Source organism: Ciona intestinalis, chromosome 12 (genome assembly GCF_000224145.3).
Source record: "Ciona intestinalis chromosome 12, KH, whole genome shotgun sequence".
Classification (NCBI taxonomy): Eukaryota; Metazoa; Chordata; class Ascidiacea; order Phlebobranchia; family Cionidae; genus Ciona; species Ciona intestinalis.
The window spans coordinates 4,428,444-4,451,655 of record NC_020177.2 but is presented as its reverse complement, the minus strand read 5'-3'; the positions used below and the strand labels follow the sequence as shown (position 1 = coordinate 4,451,655).

Sequence of the window (23,212 nt, the reverse complement as noted above, 5' to 3'; positions counted from 1 at the left end):
CTTGCAAAATGTGTTAACGGGGCAAAGTTATATGCGCATTTAACGTGTATTTAAATTGAGTATCTATATAATAGCATGCAGCCATGCACACACAACATGTTGTGTTATCATCAAAACTAACATGCAAAAGCTCTAGTCTATTTTTGCCTACCCGGCAGCCCACATGTTAAAATACGTATTACAAATAGTAAAATTAGTTGTATTTTACAGACTTTATAAACTGTAGGGCAAAATTTGTCATTTTGATAATGAATCTGAATTTATCAACTCAAGGATAATCTCTCATTTAAGAATGAGATAAAATATTCAAATCTTCAATTTTCCATCTTCTACAAATATTAAACAATTTTACTTCATTGAGAAGCTAATACTCTAAATATGGGTGCAAAGGAGTCAAGGGCTTCCATATTATCTTATGATGAAGCTTCAAAACGAGGTAAGTAACTTTGTATTTGAAATTTGTGAGTAATGTATTGAACACTAGTATGATTTGCAACCTTGAAATAATTCATATCTACCATTCAAAGGTTTTTACAATAACTGCTGAAACTATACACAAACACCAATTATTAAAAATATGGTCAGAGAGAATTAATAGTTTCCGTGAGACACCTGTATTTAAACTAATAAAACTAGATGTAAAATTCTGCATATTGATTTTGGCTTTTCCGTTTGTAATACGTTTCTAAATGTTATGTTTCAGTTACCTCTATTGAGCTGCAAAGGCTTCAAGAAGCGTACAAACGTTCGTGTGGGTATGCCGGTATAATGAGGGAAGCTGTTTTCGTAAGAGATGTACTTGGTGAAAATGTTCCAACTAAATTATCTCAGGTTAGTGTTGAATGTTTGATGTTTTCCCATTACTTCTGTAGTGCAGTGTATAACACACAGCTGTTATGTTTATTATTGTTAACTGTATAATGGAATAATTGCATTTATTATCCCGATTCGCACCCCTTTGGTATATTGTACAAGTTAAACAACTTACATTTGTTGTAAACTGCAAATAAATACTTTGTAAAACGTTTAAACTGCTGCAAACCTTGGGCAAATAAGATGGTATTCTTTTATAAACATGTGGAATTTACTAAAAATGTTATAAAATCCATGTTTTAAGAATAGGCATACTAAATTTAGATTTGAATAAATGATGGTTTAAATTTTCCCAATTCCTTGCTCTTTATTGTACATCCGTAGTATCATGTTCTGAGCGTATCTATCTAGGTAGTTTACCATTTTAAATAATGTACTGTCACCTCATTAGCAGTGTGGTGTAAAATAAAAGTGAATTATTTATAAGTACAAAAAGTGATAAGGCTAAATTTTCAAAAGTAAAAACAATGCAAAAATCTTTATAAGCTTGATCCTTGGCACGAATAAAAAATAATCTATATATAATATTTATATAAAAATCTCCTTAAATATGCCTGGTAATAGCAACTAAACATAACTTTTGGTGTAAATTTTCCATTTGTTAGCAAAAATTTTGAATCATGTATATAATATATATATCATATTTATAATACATTCCCATAATCTAAGTTTTTGTAAATTTTTTCAGCGAATTTTTAATGTGATGTCAAGCAACAGCAGAGGGATGTCTTTTCGTGATCTGTTGGTCACTTTGGTTCTTTTAACTCGTGGTAGGCAGGAAGAAAGATTAAAATGTAAGTTAATATTTATTCAGGAGATATGGTCCAACCCCTTTAGCATGTTGTATCCCATTTCCATGTCTTTGTCGAGCAATGTGCTTTTCGCTATACCATTTGGTGTAAATTGCTGCCAGAGAAAATAGGTGTGGTTTTGTCATTAATATTACCAAATTCAAAATTTATGCAAAACTGTAGTATTTAGACTTTAACAATGTGATATGTATGCTAAATATTGTGTTAAATGTCTGTATACAGTGCAGTAAATTATTTATTAACATTACATTACTCTTTGTCAGCTTTGTTTATGCTTTAATATAATCAAAGTATCAACTTTACAATATTGATCATGAATATCTTATGTTAAGTAACATACGCTGTATATTCTGACGAGCGTGGTTCTTGCGTAACAAGCACAAGTATGTCTTCCATGGTGTCCGCTTGTGAGAAGACGGCTCTACCCCATGAAGCACTTTCTCTGTTCAAAATGGTAACGTAAAAAGTTTAGGCTGAGTTTTTAACTATGCCATATTCATAAAATGTAACTAAAAAAATGGTCCTATCTTTTTAAAAACAGTAACAAAGTAAAATTTGATTGTACTTTTTGACTAGAGTAGAAATGGATAAATAGTCACATGGTTATACTAGCAACAAATCCAAAGTTCATTAATAGTTAATTTAAATATTCCCCTTTGCAACAATGTCCTATTGTAATTTTAATTATTGAACCCGGACCATCCGGAACTTTTATAAATGTAAAGAAGTCAGAGATAGTTGTTTAAATGAAACAAAATTGCTTGTAAATACTCACTTATTAATGTAGTGTAGAAAATTTCAAGCTATGCCCGACTACCTCCAGTTTGGTGCATATAACTCTGACCCTGCCAACCCGTTGGACCATTACTCATAAGTCTCTAACCTTTACCCTTTCACCCACAGAATGACAACGTAACTTATGACTTGTTCCGCACATGGGTCCTAGATTACCCCAACACCACATCAGTTACGAGATGGTTGGTGAACTCTAGTGGGGTCACAGTCAGCTTAACCAACAACACAGAGATGCCAAACTTTTATCAGACTCTTGCTGGTGTAACACATTGTAAGTATGTTGTTGTTCATATTCTATGTGGGTGGGGTTCTATAACGTAGTATGTAATTATATACCATGGGACCTAAGATTTAACAAAGAGTTGGACTATTGCCCTTTCATACTAAAACGTAAAAACATATTTCCATATTATGCAGCCATACATTAAAAAGTAATTTTATGTTAGAACCATCGCTTACACTGGAGTAGTGAATGTTTATAATACTTTGCCCAATAGATGGCACATAGATAGACCTATACATTATAGATTTTTATTTATAGTCATAAAATGACCTTAGAAAGTTTTTTCTGTTTATGTTTTGCCTCAAGGTATTTAAAGGTGCCATCAGTATATAAACTGTTACAAAATACATGTAACAAACTATTTATAAAGCTATAAATGTTACTATAGCTTGGCCACCCTGTTAGCCAAAATCACACAGTTATTTACAGACATGATGTAGCCTTAGGACCTTTTCCAATGAAATCGTATACTCTTCATCTCATAATATTTACTGAGTCACAGACACCATAACAGTAATCATATCCTAAACTTACACCCACTGTTTACCTGTATACTCTTATTCTATGGTTATATATATATGTATATGTATATATATATATGTAAATTAACTGCTTTCAATAACAAAATGAATATATATATAGTTGTAATATAATATGTATATATATATAGTTAACCTTACATTTTTACAACTAGGAAAAATCAGAAAATTTTTCTATCTATTATGTCTCTTATTTATTTATTGGCAAAATATGCAAAAAAATGTAATAACTTAAAAATTGAAGCAACTATTCTATGGTTATATTATATATAATAACAAACTTTGTTATTCTTCACAGTGGAAGAGCCAGATATAACTGAATTGGAAAAGCAATACTGGATGCTAAAGTCTCAATCCAAGACTGGTAGATTTGACTTGACAACTTTCACTTCCTATGTATCACCACCATTACCACAGTGTTTGATAGAAGGTGGGGTTTGTTAGTTATATGTCATGTTTAGTTTATGTGGGGACCATTAGTTATATTTCATTTTATATCAAAGAAAAATATCAATTGTTATTCAGTTTCATAAAAGTTTACTTTTTTAAAGAAGTGGTAAAACAGAAAAATATTAATTGTTATTTCGTTTATTTAAGGTTTACTGTCGTAAAGTAGTTTGTTAATTTTCTAATTTATTTAGATCAGGTAAGTTTTCTTAATTATATGCAACTTAATTATATGATGTCATTAATTTAAATATTAGGATGTCCGGGATATCATTAGACATCGCTATGTTGCCTATGTATATGTGTATATTTTCATACTTGTAGGGTTTTAAATAACATCTGATATATATATATATTGATAATCTGTTTAAGTGACGGACCTAATTTCCTTAGCTTGCCTGTAATTTGTAATTTGATACGACATTTTCATATTCTAAATACCTTATGCAACTGTTAATGCTATTTCATGATAGTAATGTATTTACTTTTACTTTTCTCTATTTATTTTAAATTTAAATCATGTTTTATCTATGTTGGCCCACTAAATATAAAACAGTCTTCATAAATTATTAAATTTAAACCACTTAGCTGGCTCATATGCAATAACACATATGTCGTAATGTTTGTTACTTGGTAGATACTTGTCAACCCGCTTAATCGTCACCTATCCACTTGTAAGTTGTAATTAATTATTTGAATCTTACCCTGATCTTGTGCTCATGGGGTTGAACAATTCTTGTGTGAAGAAATATAATAAGCACCTGTTGCTAGAAAAAGTAACCGACAAAAATCAGGTTCAATCAATCATTGTATTGGAGATAGATGTTTTTCCTAAATTGCATCGTTAGTCTGTTATTTAAGAAGAACCATTTAGGCAAAACTTATAAATTACCACTTTTGGTTGGACTTGAATTATTTAGTCTGTTACGTACTGGTTGCACCAGATACCCTACTATATCCACTTCTAAGTTATGTCTTGCGTAAACACGAGTGTTTACTGATTGACATACCCTTGCTGCTTCAATGACAATGTAAAACTTATCTGTGTTACTTCAACACCCGGTAGTTAATATTTAATCTTAAACACAAGTTTGTCAAATAAAATTAATAATATTGAAAAAAATGAAAAATTTGTGAAGTTTAAACACTATATATATTAGGTTAGAGTAAGAATGTCCAGGTTTTTCATTTTTTTATAATCTCATTTGGTAGTAAACTAGGAATATTAATGTTATTATATAACAGTATCTTCATAGCTTTAAATATATGTATATATATATATATATATGTATAACAACACTTAATAATATGTATTTAGTTATAGAACTTGCATAATTCATACAAAAAGCACACTTTTAAACACACACGTTAAAATAACTTATCTATAGTGGGTATTTGACAGGTAGTATCATTATACAAATAAACTATATCTACATTCAATTATTATCACTATAGGTTGATGGACATACAAGTATACATACATGGCCTATATACATATGTATCTAGGGTATGTCTCAGAATATCAGTTCATTATACACATCGATTGAATTATTACACATGATAATACAGGTCAATTTCTGAGTCTTCTGACCACAATCATTAATTCTGATCTATGGAACATTATATTGTACAAGATTATGGGATTGTCTGTCTCTAAATTAAATCTAATCATAGGTTTGTTCAATGCTTTTGATGAGAATAGAGATGGCCATATTGATTTCAAGGAAATATCATGTGGAGTATCTGCTTGCTGTCGTGGACCATTTGCCGAACGACAGAAATGTAAGACTTGAAATATTATTAAAAATTGGAATTTGTTTTATGTTAAATTTTCTTAAAATAAAGTTGGATTTTATTAAATTTTCTTGAAAAAATAGATTTGTCATTCAAATGGGTCAAAAAATAACAACTGTTTTTGCGCTGCCAATCGAGAATGAATAAGTTGCATTTTTTCTCCATTTATTGCATTCAATTCGGTCCATTTTTCCAAAATATGTCAAATCTCTAACATCCTTTATACATATTGGCAGCAATCTGTTCTTTGTCTGACTTTATTTATACACCCGACACCTTTGTATTTTATCTAAATTAATGCCATTCACACTTCTAACCACTAACATATACATTCCAGTTTGCTACAAAGTCTTCGACACAGACCAGGACGGCAAACTCAACAGCAACGAGTTAAAAGCCATGGCACTTGGTTTACTTGAGGTGCAGAAAGTGAATGCTATAAAGGGCAGTGCTGCCAGCAAAAAACTTGAGAATATAAGTGAGGACAGTGATGCTGTGTCGGAAATAGTTTCTCATATTCTCTGCCACTCCAACGCAGATGTGAGTTCTAATTTTTAGAATTAAATATTTTCAAAATATCCTAATATATATTTAAGTCTGTTATTCACACCAACAGGTTAAGTCCCAGTTACAGTTCAAATTGATTTATGCAGTATGTCTTAAAGTACTGGTACTCATTCTTACTTATGGGGTATTTTTTAATACAATAACTTTTACCACTTTATCATTCAGTCAAATATTAAGTTTGAGTTATATTGTTCGGATTTTCTAAAATAGTGTTAAAATATCCCATTAAAACAAGGAATAGATAGACCCTATGCCCCACATACTTAGCTACTCTGAACTTGACTTTAATACAGACTGGTGAGATAACTCTTGAAGAATACCAAATGTGGAGTTTAAAAGACCCATTACCGATCAGCTTGCTTAACATAGTAGTGGAGATATGTCACATTGTACTTGGTCTACGTCCCACTTCACCCACTGAGGAAGGGGTTATTATAAGAGGTTGGATGCAAAGGTGGGTGCTGTGTGTATATAGGATGAAACTTTGTATTGACCATATATGTATTAGAACACCATACATACAGTGTGTTTGAAATGCAAATGTTTTTCATGGCTCATATATATGTATTGGAACATCATACAGGTATACATACAGTGTGTATAGGGTGCAATAATTAAGCTTTTTACTTGGCACTGTTTTATTCATAGTGTGTTTTAACGACTGTGGTCTTTCTGTTGATTCCCTTCTCTTCTTTGTTTAAATAATATAGTCTTTGCTACCCTTTTTAAAGAGAAAAGTTATGTTACAGAAACCAATCTTTTTAAATTGCCAGTATTCCTATAAAACAAATGTACCTTCTTGGTTGTAATGTTTACCTCTAAATAAAGCGAGAAAAATCCAGGGTAGGCCTGCCAACCACCCCAGGTTCAGTGCATATGGGTGTGTGTGTCTAACAGTCCATGAAATTTTGCACCACTGTTGCAATATAATTACCTTAGAAGCTTAACTTACTGCGCCAATTCCCAACACACTGTATAAATTAACCCAATATTTTTATTCACCCAAAACCATTTAGGCAAAACTTATAAATTACCACTATTGATTGGACTTGAATTATTTAGTCTGTTACGTACTGGTTGCACCAGATACCCATTGTATCCACTTATAAGTTATGTCTTGCGTAAACACGAGTGTCTTGCGTAGAAGCTTAACTAACTGCGCCAATTCCCAGCACACTGTATGAATTATGCCAAGATTTCCACCGCGCGTAGGTTTAAGCATTAAATATCCTTATGCGTTAAAATAAAGCAGGTTAAAATAATATTAAGTTAAACAGTGGCCTATGGACCTTGTATTCAGTTTGTTAAACCTTAACTTTCTTTTATTGATTCTCAAGTTTAACATCATGAGGTTAATTGCTTCTTACATTATTCATGATACATAAAAAGCTATTGTAGTGTCATACTTGTGCTTTGTGTGTTACTATATTGGCCACAATAGAAAGAAATTGGTTAAGTTTATTTCATTAATCTAAAATTCGAAGTAGTGAATCAGAGTCTTAAATACCAAGGTTTTAAATTCAACCAACTTTGCAGCACACAGTGTCTACTGTGGATAGTGATTAAATATATATTATTATAAAAGATATTTTATTCCATGTTGGTGAGGTCCTACAGCGTGGCATTCTAATGCAAGTACCTAACCACACATGCGACAAAGCCATACCAGACATATAAATAGCCTATACAACTATTGATAACATTTTATACACATTTTAAAATTCTTTTTCAAGCAAATGCTTTGTGTGCGCGTGATGTTGAGAAAAAAGTTAAAATATCATCTATTTCAAGATTTATAACCATTAATTTTTAATTCATTGTTATTTACACGATTTTTCATATTTTTTTTTAAATGCAAAACAAGTGCAAGTTTTATTGAATTTAAATATCATCTATCTTTATATTAAAAACCTTTTATCTAAACTTCAAATTTCCTTTCATTGTTATGTAATATTTTTATCAATTTTAATGCTGAACGAATATAAGTTTTATTGAATTATTATTAAAGTCATGTTTTCCACACAGGGCAAGCCAGAGTGAATTAATTGCGGGTGAAACTTGGTATGTAGCTTCAGGGAAATGGTGGCGACAATGGAAGTTACATACGGAGTATGATGTGAGTTTGTTCAATATGTTATTGGAAACTTCTAACACATGCTATATCATGGTATAAATATTTCTTGACATTAAGTTTAACACACAAATATATATTTTATGTAGAAAACCCTATTATACCTCATTTTTACTCCTAACTTTACCAGATACTATGTTATGTAATAAACCCTTTACCACACATACAGCCTGTACTGAATGGGAAACTGGAGAGTCCTGTGTTAGAGAGTGGTTACTATAGCAACGGAAGGTTAAGTGGAGAGACTTCATCAACTTCTTCTGATACGGTCGCCTCCGCGCATGAGGCAACTGAGACCATGCAACATGTACTTAGTAAGTATAGTGTAGGGTTGGGAAAGACCACGTTTTATTCTGTTTTAATAAACCATTTGGCAGTTAAACAAAGAATATTCTATTTCAATGTATCCTCATGGATCCTACTGTTTTTGCTAACTGATTGCCACCCTCTTATATGAGCCTTGAATCCAGCTTCTCCAACTTTAGCCATGCGCACACACGTGTTTACCCTTACTTTTGTCCAAATTTGCCAACGTATTGATTGTGTATGTTCTACTATTATCTTAGGCTGAGTGCAGTGATTCAAACAAAAAAGGGGGAAAATTATGTTTTTAATTTCATTGTGCCATTTTTTGGTTGCAACTCCGGAAAACCTCCCCCAACTGCACCACTGTACAAATGTACCATTGACCTAACTGGACAGCTTAATGCAATATCTTATACTCACAGCTGGTGGTGAAAAACCAAGCAAGAACCGGCATACAAAACACGCAGGGAAAGCTCAGCGTGTTTCCAAAACAACACCCACGACCCCCAACACCTCACCTGGGCCTATTAATAACTCGGATATACTTCTTGAGGAGAGTAAGGTAAGATGAAATTAGGTATATATTAGGGTTGGGTAAGATAGGACATGTTTTTATTATTTTTTTTTGTCCCATTTCGTAGTTAACAAAGAACATTTAAATTGTTATAAAACCTTATCTTTTTAATCTAAAAGAGCATTGTTGATTGTTTAAAAGAGAATAAGAAAATATAGGATTTAGTTGCTAACGTTTCCCATCCTACACTACAGCACTATACCCTGTTTAAGTTATTGTTGTAAAGGAGCTTGTATAAGTACCGTGACTCAGTGGTTAGGTGCTTGCATCGTAACCAAAGGATAATGGGTTCAATGCTTGATGCTGCTACCAACAAGCCATCACTAATAGGTTGTCCAAATTTTCAGTCCTACAGACAAAATGTTACTAACAATTTGACAATTCATAAGCGGGCACTGGGTGTATGAAACAGAACACCGTGTTATATCGACTTTCGTTGTCCTGCAGCACAAGTATAAATAAAAAAGTTACATTCTTTGATTCCATATTAAACATTTCCAGGTGGCAACACTGACAGATGAAGGAGGAAGGCTAAAGGAGGGTTTAGTTGAAGGACAAGACTTTATAGTGTTGCCAGCTCAAGTTTGGAAAGCATTACACCACTGGTGAGTGGATAGCTATCTGGCAACACTAAAATAGACATCATGTTTTATGGGCTAAAGTTGATTCTGGGTTGAAAATGCAGTTACACTCATAGTTGTCAAACATAGGGAACCTCATGATTGGTGTGGTGAATGCAATATACTTTGGCTCTGCTTGTTTGTATATAGACCAAGCAGCAAGCTGTTTTAAGGTATAAAACTCAGGTAATATTGACAAAACATATTGTGTCTTGTTTTTAAAAACTGTGCTGACATGACGCTACACCTGCCAGTGTTTAAAAATTAGATAAAAAAACATTTTAATATGGGTGTTTTTAACCCTTAGGTATGGGGGTTCCCCCAGCTTACCTCGTATTGTCCCAGCTCCAAATAAGGACGAGAAATGTTGGATCGAACTTCATCGACTTAATGTGTTACTCCTCAGGCACCAGGTATGTTGTATGTGTTGTAGTGACTGTTATGGTGGATGTTATACTTTTATATGGGTGAGGTCATATAGTGTGGCACACTATGGGGTCTAACGTTTAGACCAGTGTTAGCCTAATGCTTCAACATATTATATTATGTTTTTGGGATATGGGTGAGGTCCTACAGCCTTGTACACTATCGGATCTGACATTTAGACCAGAGTTGGCCTATTACTCTATTACAGTATATATACATTCTATTTTATCCGGGGGAAGTCCTACAACCTGGCATTCCATGGGACCTAAGATTTGGTTGTCATATTACTCCAAATGAACTATATGAAGATGAACTATTGTAACTTGAAATAACTTCCACTCATCATATATTCTATGTAACTGAGGCCCAACAGCGTGGCAAGCCATTTCTGCTACAGTATAATTTTGCATATTTTGTTCAATGTCATAAAACTTTATAATTTTCTACTGCAGTGATTCCATTTTATTTCCAGATGCCGTCATCTATGCAACAATTATCCCAGGTAGCCTTTCCTAGCAATGCACCACTTTCTAGTGTTGGCAACACTGCTTTTGGGATGCTTAAGCAATCACTTAACTACGTCACAGGTTAGTTTGGTGACTGTAAAAAATGGTTTTGTTTTGTTTTTTCTGGTCACATATTTATATTTTTGACACCTATAACAGCTTATTAATAATAAGAGTCTAGTATCTAATGAAGGGATAATAGGTTTAGGTGTACATTTAATGAATGTGTACATCTTTTGGGCCATTGTAACTCAAAAACCTTGCACTGCTCATATACTCTATGGAGTGAAGTCACAGCATGACCTGCTATAGGGCATGAGATTTCAGTCCACAGTTGCTTATTACCTGCATACTGTATAAATACTATTCTACATGGGTGAGGTCCTACAGCATGTTACTAACTCAAAAACCTTGCACTGCTCATATACTCTATGGAGTGAAGTCACAGCATGACCTGCTATAGGGCATGAGATTTCAGTCCACAGTTGCTTATTACCTGCATACTGTATAAATACTATTCTACATGGGTGAGGTCCTACAGCATGGCACACTATAAGACCTGAGATTTAAGTCAAAGTTGGCTCATTACCCATATACTGTATAGTAGGGTGGGGGAAGATGGGATACCTTTTCATTCTATTTTCTCGTCCTATTTAGTAGTAAACAAAGAATATTCAAAGAATTATAAAACCGTATCTTCACGACTCCCATAGACCATTGTTAATTGTTTAAAACACAATCAGGGTATTTAGATATTCTGTGCTAAAGGTGTCCCATCTTCCCCCATCCTACTATATATGTATGTTCTATTCTGCATGGGTGAGGTCTATTGCATGGCTGAGATTTTTACACATATATTATATAGGTGGTTCAACTCCCAAGCGCCAAATCACACATCGTGCTACTTTCAGTAAACGCCACACAGTGGGGCAAGTGGCACAGTTTTTATCGCTAAGGTTACGGATACCACTGGACAGTATGAGGTTGTGGCATTTGTTAGATGAGGTAATATCAAAGTTTCAAATTTTCGATTTTTTCATCATATAACAGTATTGTTTTATTCAAATGTAGAGGAGCCCTGGGTGTCACAAAAGTGTGAAAAACTACAGAATTATTTTTTAATTTAACTTAGGAATTAACATTTGCCTACTTCCAGAACAACGCTACATTATTAGAAGATGATTCTGTAAAGATGGAAGCTCTCAGCTTAACAAATAACGCTCAATTTCTTCTTGAAGGTAAGAAGTGGATTATTAAAGCAAAAAAATTTACACAATAAATATTTTTACTTTCACCACGCCCACACTACTAGACTATTTTAAAGCCAACTAAGACCTGAATGTTCAACAATTTAAAATTTGGTTTGAACATGTTGCTTAGGTCAAGATAAGTGAAAGTGTGGCCAGTGGTTATTTAGAGCGATTGAAACCATATATTCTGGGAATCAGGTGTACCTGGTAGTGATTAAAAGATAAAATGTTTCATTACACTTAAAGTGCTTTCTTTAAAGTTTCAAACCATGCTACCAATAAGTTACTAATGATAATTTTACTTTTGATAAAACTGCCATATTTATTAATTTGTGTCATTTTGAGATTAAAAGGCGTCTCAAGAGATAAAATGTCTTATCACACTCAAAATGTGCTTTCTTTAAAGTTTCAAACCACATCCTGCTGAGTTACCAATGATATTTTTCTTGATGTTTTTCTTTAGTTCGTAATGTTGACATGAGTTGGCCTGAAGAGTTGTCCCAGATAGCAAGGAATCATAAACAAAAGACAAAACCCTGTAAGTAACTCTTGCTATCTTTCTACTGTACATATTTAAATTAGTGAAACGCATTCATTTGGTGCTAATTTTACTCGAAGCAAATGTTTCTTACAACAACAGTGCCCACATACGAGTTACCGTGTATACAACTTTGTGGGTGGTTGTTTTTCGGGTATGGCTGACAATTTAGACATCCCACAACTCCACAAGAGACCGCTGGTTTGCAGCAATTGCTGTTAAGTGTCTTGCCAGAGTATGTATCTGCCTACCAATATGGTATCAGTGTGGAGCATTGAACTTCATGCAAACATCTAACAACTAAGTCATGGTGCCGGACAGACTAGAACCAATAAAACTTCATGACAATCTTATGTATTTACAGTGATGCCAGTTGTTGCTGGTGCTTCAGGATTAAGTAATCTGGGCAACACTTGTTTCATGAACTCAGGACTCCAATGCATCAGCAACACAAGACCTCTTACTAAGTATTTCTTGGAAAACAAGCATCTGTTTGAACTCAATAGAACGAACCCATTAGGTAAGATTATTCATACATGGTGTACATTCGGATATTTTAATTTATAATATTTTTAATAATATTTTTACACCTCATGTTCACTGTCAAGATATGGTGTGTTTTTACACTTAATGCACACAAAGTATTTTTTAAATGCTTTTACTATGCTGTTAGTTGTCTATAAACAAGCAGAGCAAAAGTATATTGCATTCACCACATTAATCAATGAGGTTTCCTATGTTTGACTACCATGAGTAACTGCATTTTAACAATGTCACCCCAGATTTTGTTAACAAATTAAAACTCATTACCCCTATATTCACACTCACACACACACCTATATCCAGGTATGAAAGGTCATATTGCAAAGAGATATTGTGACCTCACACAGGAGTTATGGAGTGGGGCAAGTAAGACAGTTGCTCCATTAAAGTTGAGGGTAAGTTGGAATATCAACAAGTGTTTTATTTGTTATGTTTCTACTGTCTTGTATGCTTTTAAGAGGCACTTCAGGGTGTTTAGCTCTTGTAGTATATTAGCTCAGCTAGTGCTATGTATTTATAGCAGTATAATTTCACTTTATTCAACATAAAACATGAGCTGTAACAAGAGCAAACATAGGTTATAGACGTTCATACTTTTTTCTCTGTATTTTTATTTATTTTTCTGTTTGCTGCGTATTTTGTGTCAGTTGGTTCAACCCCTTACATTATTACATTACCAAGTTGATATTTGTTGGGTATTTAGTAATCTTTATTACATGACAGTGGACCATCAGCAAATACGCGCCACGCTTCAACGGTTTCTCGCAACACGACTCCCAGGAGCTTCTAGCTTTCCTATTGGACGGTTTACATGAAGATTTAAACCGTGTACAAACCAAACCATATGTTGAACTAAAGGACAGTGATGGAAGACCTGATGAAGAAGTCGCTCAAGAGGTAATAACCACGTCTATAAGTTTATACATTGTTTTATCACATTTTCTAAATATAAACAACTTTTTTTGGATTACGTTTTCTAAATACCAACATCTTTTTTAGAGTATATTTTCTAAATGTAACTTTAAAGTTTTTCGAGAGGTGACGATTAATTTGTACGAATTTAAACATCGTTTTTTTGGATTACTTTTTATGATGGTAAACATTTTTTGGGAACGTTTTTTCTAAGTTTAAACTTATTTTTAACAAACTTAACATCTACGGTTTTCATTTACTTCAGTTTATTTTAAAACATGTTTTCTTGGTTTTCATTTGTTGTCCATATTTTTCTCTGTTAATAAAGTTTATGGACAAAGCCAGGTGGTCATATTTAGCCTATAACCGAGATAACTAACACACTAAATAATCTAGTATTAATTTACCATCCTATCCTTCTACACCAGGCATGGGAAAACCATCTTGCACGAAACCAATCGATTATCGTGGATTTATTTCATGGACAAATCCGATCACGTGTTCGCTGTTTACATTGTAATGCATTCAGTACAAGATTTGACCCTTTCACGTTTCTATCTCTACCACTACCTATGGATAACTCGATGTACCTTGATGTAATAGGTAAGCTTGGTTAAATGTAATAGGTGGGCATTTAAAATAATCCTTTTTGTTTGAGTAAAATATGGATATGTTTGCTTCCCAAACTGGGGGTATATAGCGTTACGAACTCCAGGGGTTGCAGAGAGTATACGAATTTATACTAAGTACTGCTTATATTATGTTAACCGTAAATGGCTAATATAGAAACCTCACACACAGCCTAAGTAGTCCAACCCATTTGTGTCTAAAATAACACAGTCTGTGTATGGAAAATGTATTTTCAGTAAACTGAGGAAAAACTTGAACTTTAAACCAAATTTAAAGGTTGGAAAGTCTAAAACACAAGACAGCCTCTTCTATAACATTTAGTACCACATTATTTCAAGTCTATTTTACAACAAACATGTTTATTCCGCAGTGATCAGGTTAGACGGGGAAATCCCGGTGAGGTTCGGGCTCCGTCTTAACATGGACGACACATTCGTGGAAGTTCGGAAGCATCTTGCAGAGAAATGTAAGATTTCTATGGAAGCCGTGCTTTTATCGGAAGTGCTTGGTGCTACTATTAAGGTGGGGGCTGGGGGGTGAACTGTTTATATTCTATATGGGTGAAGTCCAACTTTGGTACACAACAAAGTGCATGTGATTTATGACAGAGTTGGCTCATCCCACACTTATACATAAATTTTCGACTAATTAGTTATCGGAAACATAACTTCTCACAAATGTTATGGGAAAAATGAAAAAGTTTTTATGGGAAAGAAAAACTAATTCGGTGCTTTTTAACTTATTGTACACGTACCACTTGTGGTGCATGAAGGTCTTGTGGTAAGCAAGCAACTTATTTTCGCTTACTACTAATTAGAAGATTAACTAAAATCTGATTAAACTTTCTATTCTTTTTTTCTGGGTAAGGTCCGGCAGATTGTCACGCAATGTGTTCTAGGATTTAGACCAGGATTGCGGCATCATCCAATAATAATAAAACTTATATATTTTTTATTTATTTCAGAGTTTTCTTCAAGACAATCTAAAAGTCCGTTCCTTATCGATTGGAAATATTTATGCCTACGAGATCCCACCCCCCGTTAAAGCTATCGTGCGTGCAACACCCAATGGGGAATCCCGCACTGGGTCAGCGGGTAATTCCCCAAATACGCTACGGGGTCAAAAGGTCAACGGAATGGAGTTTGCGCAGACAATTAAAAGGGTGGGGTCACTGGTGCATGAAACAAACAAACAGAGCGTGACCAACCCCGCAGCGTTGCACATTGAAAATAAAAACGCGAGCTGCAACCTTGTAAATAGTGCAGTTGAACCTAAGCAAGACAACACCGATAGCAAATCTGGCAACACTGATAGCACGTGTAGCACTGAAGTAATAGTGCAAGAACCAAGCAGTTCTTCAAACTCTACTTTTTATATCAGTAATAAAAACGAAAACCAAAACCAATCGGAATCAGGTCTTAATGTTGATGGTATAAGTGGAACAAAAAGAACAAGGTAACTACTGGTACATTTATGGTATTTAAAATATGCTAAAGTGTTTTAAATTTTTTACCAAAGTTATGTTATTTTAAACATGGATTTTCAAATTAAATAACTCCTTAAAAATAAAAAAATGTTTAAAAAATATTTTATTTAAAAATAAATGATTTTTAGTTTTTCTCGTCGACTTTGTGAAGCAGGAGACATGCAAACACAGTGTGCAGGCTATGTGGTGGCATATCATAGGAAAACTGTAAGTTGGTTTGACGTTGTCGGCGCATTCCCAGACACATATATAACACTGGACTAATCAATTCTCCAAAATATTCAGTTCCACACGGACGTCTACTTCCTCTCATCTCAAAAACATCGACCAAGTTTGTTTGGTCTTCCTCTTGTTGTACCTTGTGTGCCAGGTCGACCCAAGAAGGATTTATATTCGGCAGTTTGGAAGTTGGTGTCCCGTCTTGTGAGCCCATTGCCACCCCAGGAAGCCACTGCTGTCAATCATGCTCAAGATTGGTGAGTGACATGTGTCAATCAAAAAGTGTCAGCTTAAAATTCTTTATGATAAGTGTAAAACTAAAAATGCGTAAATCAAAATTAGGAAATTATAAAGCGTTAACTGTAAATTTGTCACAGAACAAATGACAAGCCCATAAGATTACACTAAAAGTAAGGACATATAGCCAAAAAAATTGTGTGCACAGTAGTAAAAACGTAACACATTCTTATCCAATGTAGTTTCATTGCACAGTTAAAAAAACTTAACTAAAACGTAACCAAAGTATTTTATCCGCACAGTGACGACAGCATGGGATCACAGTATCCTTTCCTACTACGTTGCGTTGATGCGTTTGGTATGTCATGCGGGAACAAATGTCCGTGGTTCCGATTCTGTACAGGATGTATCATTGATTGTTCAGATGATCCATGGCAACAAACATCTGGACATATATCTATAGATTGGGATCCAACGGCTCTTCATTTAAGATACCAGCCTTCTGCTGAGAGGGTTCGTCGTTATAAGTGTCATAGTTTTTTAACATCAAAATTTATGGGTGTCATGATTTTTATAATGATATAAACATTTTTATCTAAAATCTTTTTTTAAAAAACAGACCACAATGATAGCTGTCGTAGTTTTTAAATATTGTATTTTGTTTTTATCTAAATCTTGGGAAGCATTCTTAAAATACAGTTTATATTTAAAAAATATTGGGTGGCATTTTAAAGATTCATTTTATAATCATTAAACATAGGGAACTTCATTAACGTGGTGAATATTGTATATTTTGACTCTGCTTGTTTGTAAAGACACCTTACAGCAGGGTAAAAGCTTTTTACTTTTAAAACTAATAATTTTAACTTGGACAACTATGTAAAACTAATTGCAATTTAGCAATGTCACCCCAGATTTAACTAAAAATTACAGAAAATGAGATAAAAATTAAACTTTACCCATACCCATCCATTGTTAGGAAGTAAAAGATGACGCCAGTGTAGAGGAGGGCCATCGTGGCGCGCAACAACGTATCGATCTTAACCACTGTCTACGTGCTTTTACCACTGAAGAGGAACTAGGCAAGGATGAATTATATCATTGTGGTAAATGTAAGACACGACAACTCGCAAAGAAGAAACTTGATATATGGAGACTTCCTCCTACACTGGTAAAATCGTGTAACAATAATTGTTAAAACAATATGTTTTAGCACCTCCTTGACGGTATGGCTGCTTTTTGCCCAGAGGTATTGGGATTGAGACTTAGCGCTGCTATTAGTGTGGGCGTATGCATTCTTGAGTAAGACTCTTGACAGCAATTACTTTAGTCTAGTAATAAATGTCTGGCACAGTGGTTAGCATGGCTGTCTGTAGCCCAGAGGTTAATAGGTTCAAAGCTTAGCTTTGCTACTTGTGTGTATGTGTCATTGGGTAAGACACTTAAAGGCATTTGCCTAATAAATTATTGTTTTGACAATACCAAAACATACACTACAAACTTTCCGTTATTTTTTCAGATAATTCATTTGAAAAGGTTTCAGTTCGTTAACGGTCGTTGGATCAAATCTCACAAAGTTGTTGATTTTCCCAAAACCGATTTTGACCCATCGAGTTTCATGACTAAACGTGATGAAGAAAATATTGGTAAGCACTCAGTAAATGTCTATACAATGTTTTTACCAAATGTTGGTATTAAAAACTAAATTGCTAGACGATCCAGTCAGACTTATACCATGTTGTTTATTCATTTTATTTTCACAGACATTGAGACCTCTGAAGTCACAGCTTCTTCTATCACAGACTCAGACCCTGTAAAGACAAGCATTATAACCTCCAAATCTTCACCTGATGCCAAACCAAGCAAACCTAAACCTCATATCTCATTCGAAGCCGATGAACCCCATGTAACCCCGGGACCCGTCGAAAACGGGGCTTCCCCCGCCCCAGAGGAGGGTAAAAAATCGGGGTTAACCGCGAGAAAAAGGAAACCATCTTTCAGGGAAGAATCTCCACCGTTATATGATTTATATGCTGTTTCGGTGAGTTGTTTGTTTAGTGACAAATACTCTGACTTAAATCCAAGCTACCCTTGTGTGCAATTACAGTTGTTACACTATGGGTGTTTTGTCTCACCGCACGTTTCATGACACATTCACATACAATGATAGATTACCCTTGTGTGCTTTGGTGTAGAACCTGCATTATTTAAATGAACGTACCCTAACTTCTTTATATTTGTGTGGTGAGGCAACAACAGTTATTATAACATGGATGTTCTGTTTCAGCCCAAATTGGCAGCAAATTATTTTAGTTGTGTCACCTGCTACAGTGATTAGATTTTTAATAGTGCCTTAAATTAAATACCTTACTGGGAACAGGTGTTTTCTAACTCTTGCCCAGTGTCAATGGATGTTCTATTAGTTTGTTTTCCCCATTTATAATAATAATGTTGTCTTACTTTTAAGTGTCACTCTGGCATTCTTGGTGGTGGACATTATATTGCATATGCAAAGAACAAAGTCAACAACAAGTGGTATTGTTATAATGACAGCAGCTGTAAAGAGGTAAGTATGGTCTATGAAACTTGTTTATATTCTATCCATAGTGAGATAAATATCTAGAAAAACATATTATTGACCAATTTTTTGAAGTAAACTAGTTCTTTTTTTAAAAATGAGAATTTTCAGCTTAAAAATTTGTGTTTGGTTCACATTTACATATTGTGTTATTACCTATTATCATTTTTTAAAACCTATACATAATTTTTCAGGTTTCAGCTGACAATATATGCGTTGAAACGGCTTACACTTTGTTCTATGAAAGACAAGGTATTGATTATGATGACTTTATGCCTTCGACTGGTGAAGGAACACCCATGGATACTTCCTCCATGGATGAAGACTATAACTCAGAGTTTAAGAAATATTGCGTAATCCAGTAGGATTATTGCGCAATTGCTTCAACTGTGTAGTTTCAGTTAAATGGTCATTGCATAATCTATTACACATGACAGATTAGTTTTGTTTAACTTTCAGTTCTATGAATGCATAACGTGATAATAGTGTTGCACAATATTTCAATAGCAATAGCTAGAAAAGTGTAAAATACTGTGACTCGCAGCACTGAAAGACAAAACACCCGGCTTCAAAAAAGACTGTTTTTGCGGTACATGCTTTTTGCAGGCTTTTTCAGATTTCATTATCCAGAATTACTTGTTTTTTTTGTAGCTTTGCGCATGTAAAGTTTAGATGCAAATTTCTGGACACACTTAAACTTTTTTTAACCCATGGCAAGCTTGTGCCATTTCCTTGAACCCTGCAATTGTCAGCACATCTATGCTGTCACTGAAGCCAAAAAATCTTGTTTTTTTACACCGTGTATGCAGAATATTGTGTAACTTTTTCATGCGAACTAAGCAAAGTATCTAAGGGAATTATGACTTACTTTACGAGGATTTTCTTGGGCATAATATGATGATAATTTCACTTAGACTTAAAGAACTGAATGCAACTGGTGATTTTTTCTTCTTTATTAATATTGTGTTATACATTACAATGTGTTACCATTAAGATTACATTTTTTGAGATTTTATTTATTTCACATGGTCTTGAATTATGTGTGAAGTCCTATATTAAACATTATGTTTGCATATAACTCAGATTACTAATTAAATATGCATTAACAGTTGGACTTGTGGTAGCAAAAGTATGAAACAATCTTTTTCTTTTATCAGTTTTTATTTAGTTTTACGCGATAATTCCTCCTTAATTTTATACGTCTACTTCATAGTTATTGTTCTATGCATAAACCGTTTCATTACCACTTGCTTGGAAGGAAATAAATACGTGCTTTGCAAAAGTCTCGACTACTTCGACGTTCTTTGCCGTGGTTATTTTCGCATATCCCAATTTTAATTGCAAGTAGTCCGATAGAGAGCTATGGCGCACTGAGTATCTATCTGTTAATTTTAAAGTCTATGTTTTTTTGGGTGGGGGGAGATAGGACACTTTAAGCATTAAAGAATTATATGACCGCATTCTTACGACTCCCATATAGCATAGACCGTTGTTTTAAACTCTTTGATTTGTGAAATGTAAGTAATTTGTGTGGGAAATATATAAGGAGGGGGAAGACGGGACACTTTTTCATTCTATTTTTCTTGTTCTATTAGGTATAATAAGGCGTTTCTTGACATTTACATCTTTAAACATAGAAGTCTAAATACATAAGGATAGAAATATCATAAGTTTGTTTTTGAGATACGAAAACTAAATTTGCCAAAACAATATTGTTTTTCAATGTTGATTTGGTTAAGTGCTTCGTGTCATATTACATTGGAAAACAAAAGGCTGAATTGAAACAATACAAAATGTAGCCAAGTGTTTGATCAACTTATGTATGACAAAGAGTTAGAGCTAGTGTATGTATTTACGATAACGTTTTATTGTTTCGTGTTTAAGGTGCAGATATTAATTGTTTAAATTGGTGTCTTAATCGTCAAACGTACATTAGTGGCTGCTGTAAGTCGTTAGTTTGATGCAGGATGAAGCAGCATGACGTTTCTTCAACGCAAGATGTTAAAAAGTTCCGTTACGTCGCTCCTGCGAAACGAGAAACATTACCACAACAATGGTCTCGTGAATTTGGGTCAAAAAGCTCTAATACCAAGAGCTCGCTGCATGGGCTGGATTTAGACAGCGTGTGGAGTATTAAAAAAAACGTCTCTGTTAAGCCAACCCCACAATTCAGCACAACATTGCCTGGTGTTAATAAAAAGGACACTTTCCAAAGTGGAAATTCGTTTTATTCTCGATATAAAACATCTGCATCTCACCCAGCCAAGCAAAATCAAACAATTTCTTCAGAGAACTTGAATCCGGGCAAAGCATCTTGGTTGAAAAGTGCTCCATACCCCAACTCTGTCACAAGTGCCAGCCCAATGCAGAATTCTGACGATGATGAGTTTGACTTCGAAATGCCGTCTTCTACTTCCCAAAGTACAAAGTGGGGAAAACCCCAAAAGATCGCGACGCAGTTCACATATACAGGTATTGCATGCTGTCGTGTAAAAAGTTTTGATTTAAATTACAGGTGAAATATCAGAACTCTGAGTAATTCATTAACAACCGGGGGCCAATATTGATCTTTGCGTGGCACAGACAGTCATGATAACCTGGGTGTTCAATTTTATACATCATACACCTTGTGCCTGCTTGTGTTCCGCCCAAACCACACTCACACAAAAAAAATATTAAGTATTGAACCTGGTATATATATAAGTTAAATGTAAAAAAGTTGTTTAATGTAAAAAAGTTGTGCCTGAAATCTGAACATGAATATAAGGCTAAACAGACAGTAGTTTGCCAAAGTGATTTTCACTAAATATATATATTTTTTTTCTGTAGATTCTTCCACACTAGGAGGAGCTAGTGGGCCAAGTCTTGGGAAAAACTCTTTTGGAAATTTTTCCAGATCAAGTTTTCAGTTTTGAACGGTCATTATGACATCACAATCAAGTTAAAATGCAGTTTTTTATTTGTGATTGTTACGTAAATATAGTATTGGTTACATAACAGTTACATAGAATGCAATCTTTACAATTCAACTTCACTTTTATATTATGACCCAATTGCCATTTTAAATACTTTAGTACATATATTCTGAAGTTATAACAAGTGTAATTATAATTGATAAACATAAATCATATTGTAATGTTTCAAGTTTCAACCAAATGAATAGATGCTTATCTTCAGCAAATTTACAAAACAAAAACATAAAATATATATATTTTTTACCCTGTGTGCATTGGTGCGGTGACACCTTTAATGTCTAGAATAACGTGGCAAACACCATAACATTAACTTGCGACTGAGCCACTGTGTTCCTGTATTAAAGTGTTGGTTAATTTTCACTGTGAATAAATACTGTGTTCCTAATTTTATAGTAATGACTGCAATATATATTCATATATGGTTGTAATGTCAGGTAATTTTTCATACATCAACTTTATACTTTAGAATCTATTAATTAAATGGCTGGTACATTTAAAATGTACTTATCCTAAAATTGTTACCAAATTTGTTTACTGTTTTAACTTGCACCAATACTTCGAGTCAATCTTTTTCTTACAAACACACAAAAACAGTATGGTAAACTTCTTATTCAAACCATATGATTCTTATTATAGTAAACGTAGTATGTATTAGTATTTTTGTGCATATGTTGAATAATTCTTCATTTATTTTGTACTGTGCTTGTGGAATTGTTTACTGAATTTACACTATCCTTTATTAGTAATGTGATGTAACTAATAACTATCTTAATATACTCTTAACATACCATGGCATTGTACACATTTTTGTACCAAGCGTGGCATATACCACCAAATGCTCATTTCATATCTTCATTTTCACAAAACGCATTTTCTTTCCATTCATTTCATGCCACAGTTTTCATATTGATTCTTCATTGTAGTGTTAATGTACATTGTGTGGTGTTAGATGAAGTAAAAATACACAAAATAAATGTTAACTATTAGTGTTATTACATCATTTTTTATATATCTTTTCGAGATCAGTTTTTATTAATGCTCTGAACTGAGGGGAAACAAGAGAATGGTAAGTTTCATGTAGAGTGTACAACATTTCATCTTTTGGGTGCAGTATGGACAAATGTATATTCAGCGCATTTGTATATGACGCGATACCAGTTTGATATTGGTA

The 23,212-nt window shown here is 33.8% G+C and overlaps 2 protein-coding genes across 2 annotated transcripts; both read left to right on the top strand.

Annotated features, from left to right (window-relative positions):
* Positions 1-189: 189 nt before the first annotated feature.
* Positions 190-20,355, top strand: LOC100175369 (ubiquitin carboxyl-terminal hydrolase 32). Its single transcript, XM_018814525.2, has 32 exons — positions 190-436; positions 704-831; positions 1,562-1,667; positions 2,018-2,139; positions 2,589-2,751; positions 3,601-3,732; positions 5,424-5,531; positions 5,881-6,083; positions 6,404-6,564; positions 8,136-8,226; positions 8,411-8,555; positions 8,970-9,109; positions 9,623-9,726; positions 10,049-10,154; positions 10,640-10,754; positions 11,539-11,678; positions 11,830-11,911; positions 12,387-12,461; positions 12,826-12,981; positions 13,308-13,399; positions 13,728-13,901; positions 14,345-14,519; positions 14,917-15,068; positions 15,511-16,001; positions 16,161-16,239; positions 16,318-16,508; positions 16,791-17,001; positions 17,468-17,659; positions 18,008-18,134; positions 18,252-18,529; positions 18,956-19,054; positions 19,261-20,355. Exons 1-32 carry the CDS (start codon positions 379-381, stop codon positions 19,429-19,431), a joined length of 4,767 nt encoding a protein of 1,588 aa, XP_018670070.1. The 5' UTR covers positions 190-378; the 3' UTR covers positions 19,432-20,355.
* Positions 20,356-20,905: 550 nt separating this feature from the next.
* Positions 20,906-23,031, top strand: LOC100187089. Its single transcript, XM_002131793.4, has 2 exons — positions 20,906-21,538; positions 21,896-23,031. Exons 1-2 carry the CDS (start codon positions 21,034-21,036, stop codon positions 21,979-21,981), a joined length of 591 nt encoding a protein of 196 aa, XP_002131829.1. The 5' UTR covers positions 20,906-21,033; the 3' UTR covers positions 21,982-23,031.
* The last annotated feature ends 181 nt before the right edge of the window (positions 23,032-23,212 follow it).

Excerpts from the sequence above, each read along its gene's own strand:
- LOC100175369 (XM_018814525.2), top strand. The coding sequence starts at position 379 with ATGGGTGCAAAGGAGTCAAGGGCTTCCATATTATCTTATGATGAAGCT. Across the intron at positions 8,556-8,969 it reads GACCATGCAACATGTACTTA|CTGGTGGTGAAAAACCAAGC; the intron begins GTAAGTATAGTG and ends TTATACTCACAG. Across the intron at positions 18,135-18,251 it reads ACGTGATGAAGAAAATATTG|ACATTGAGACCTCTGAAGTC; the intron begins GTAAGCACTCAG and ends TTATTTTCACAG.
- LOC100187089 (XM_002131793.4), top strand. The coding sequence starts at position 21,034 with ATGAAGCAGCATGACGTTTCTTCAACGCAAGATGTTAAAAAGTTCCGT. Across the intron at positions 21,539-21,895 it reads GACGCAGTTCACATATACAG|ATTCTTCCACACTAGGAGGA; the intron begins GTATTGCATGCT and ends TTTTTTCTGTAG.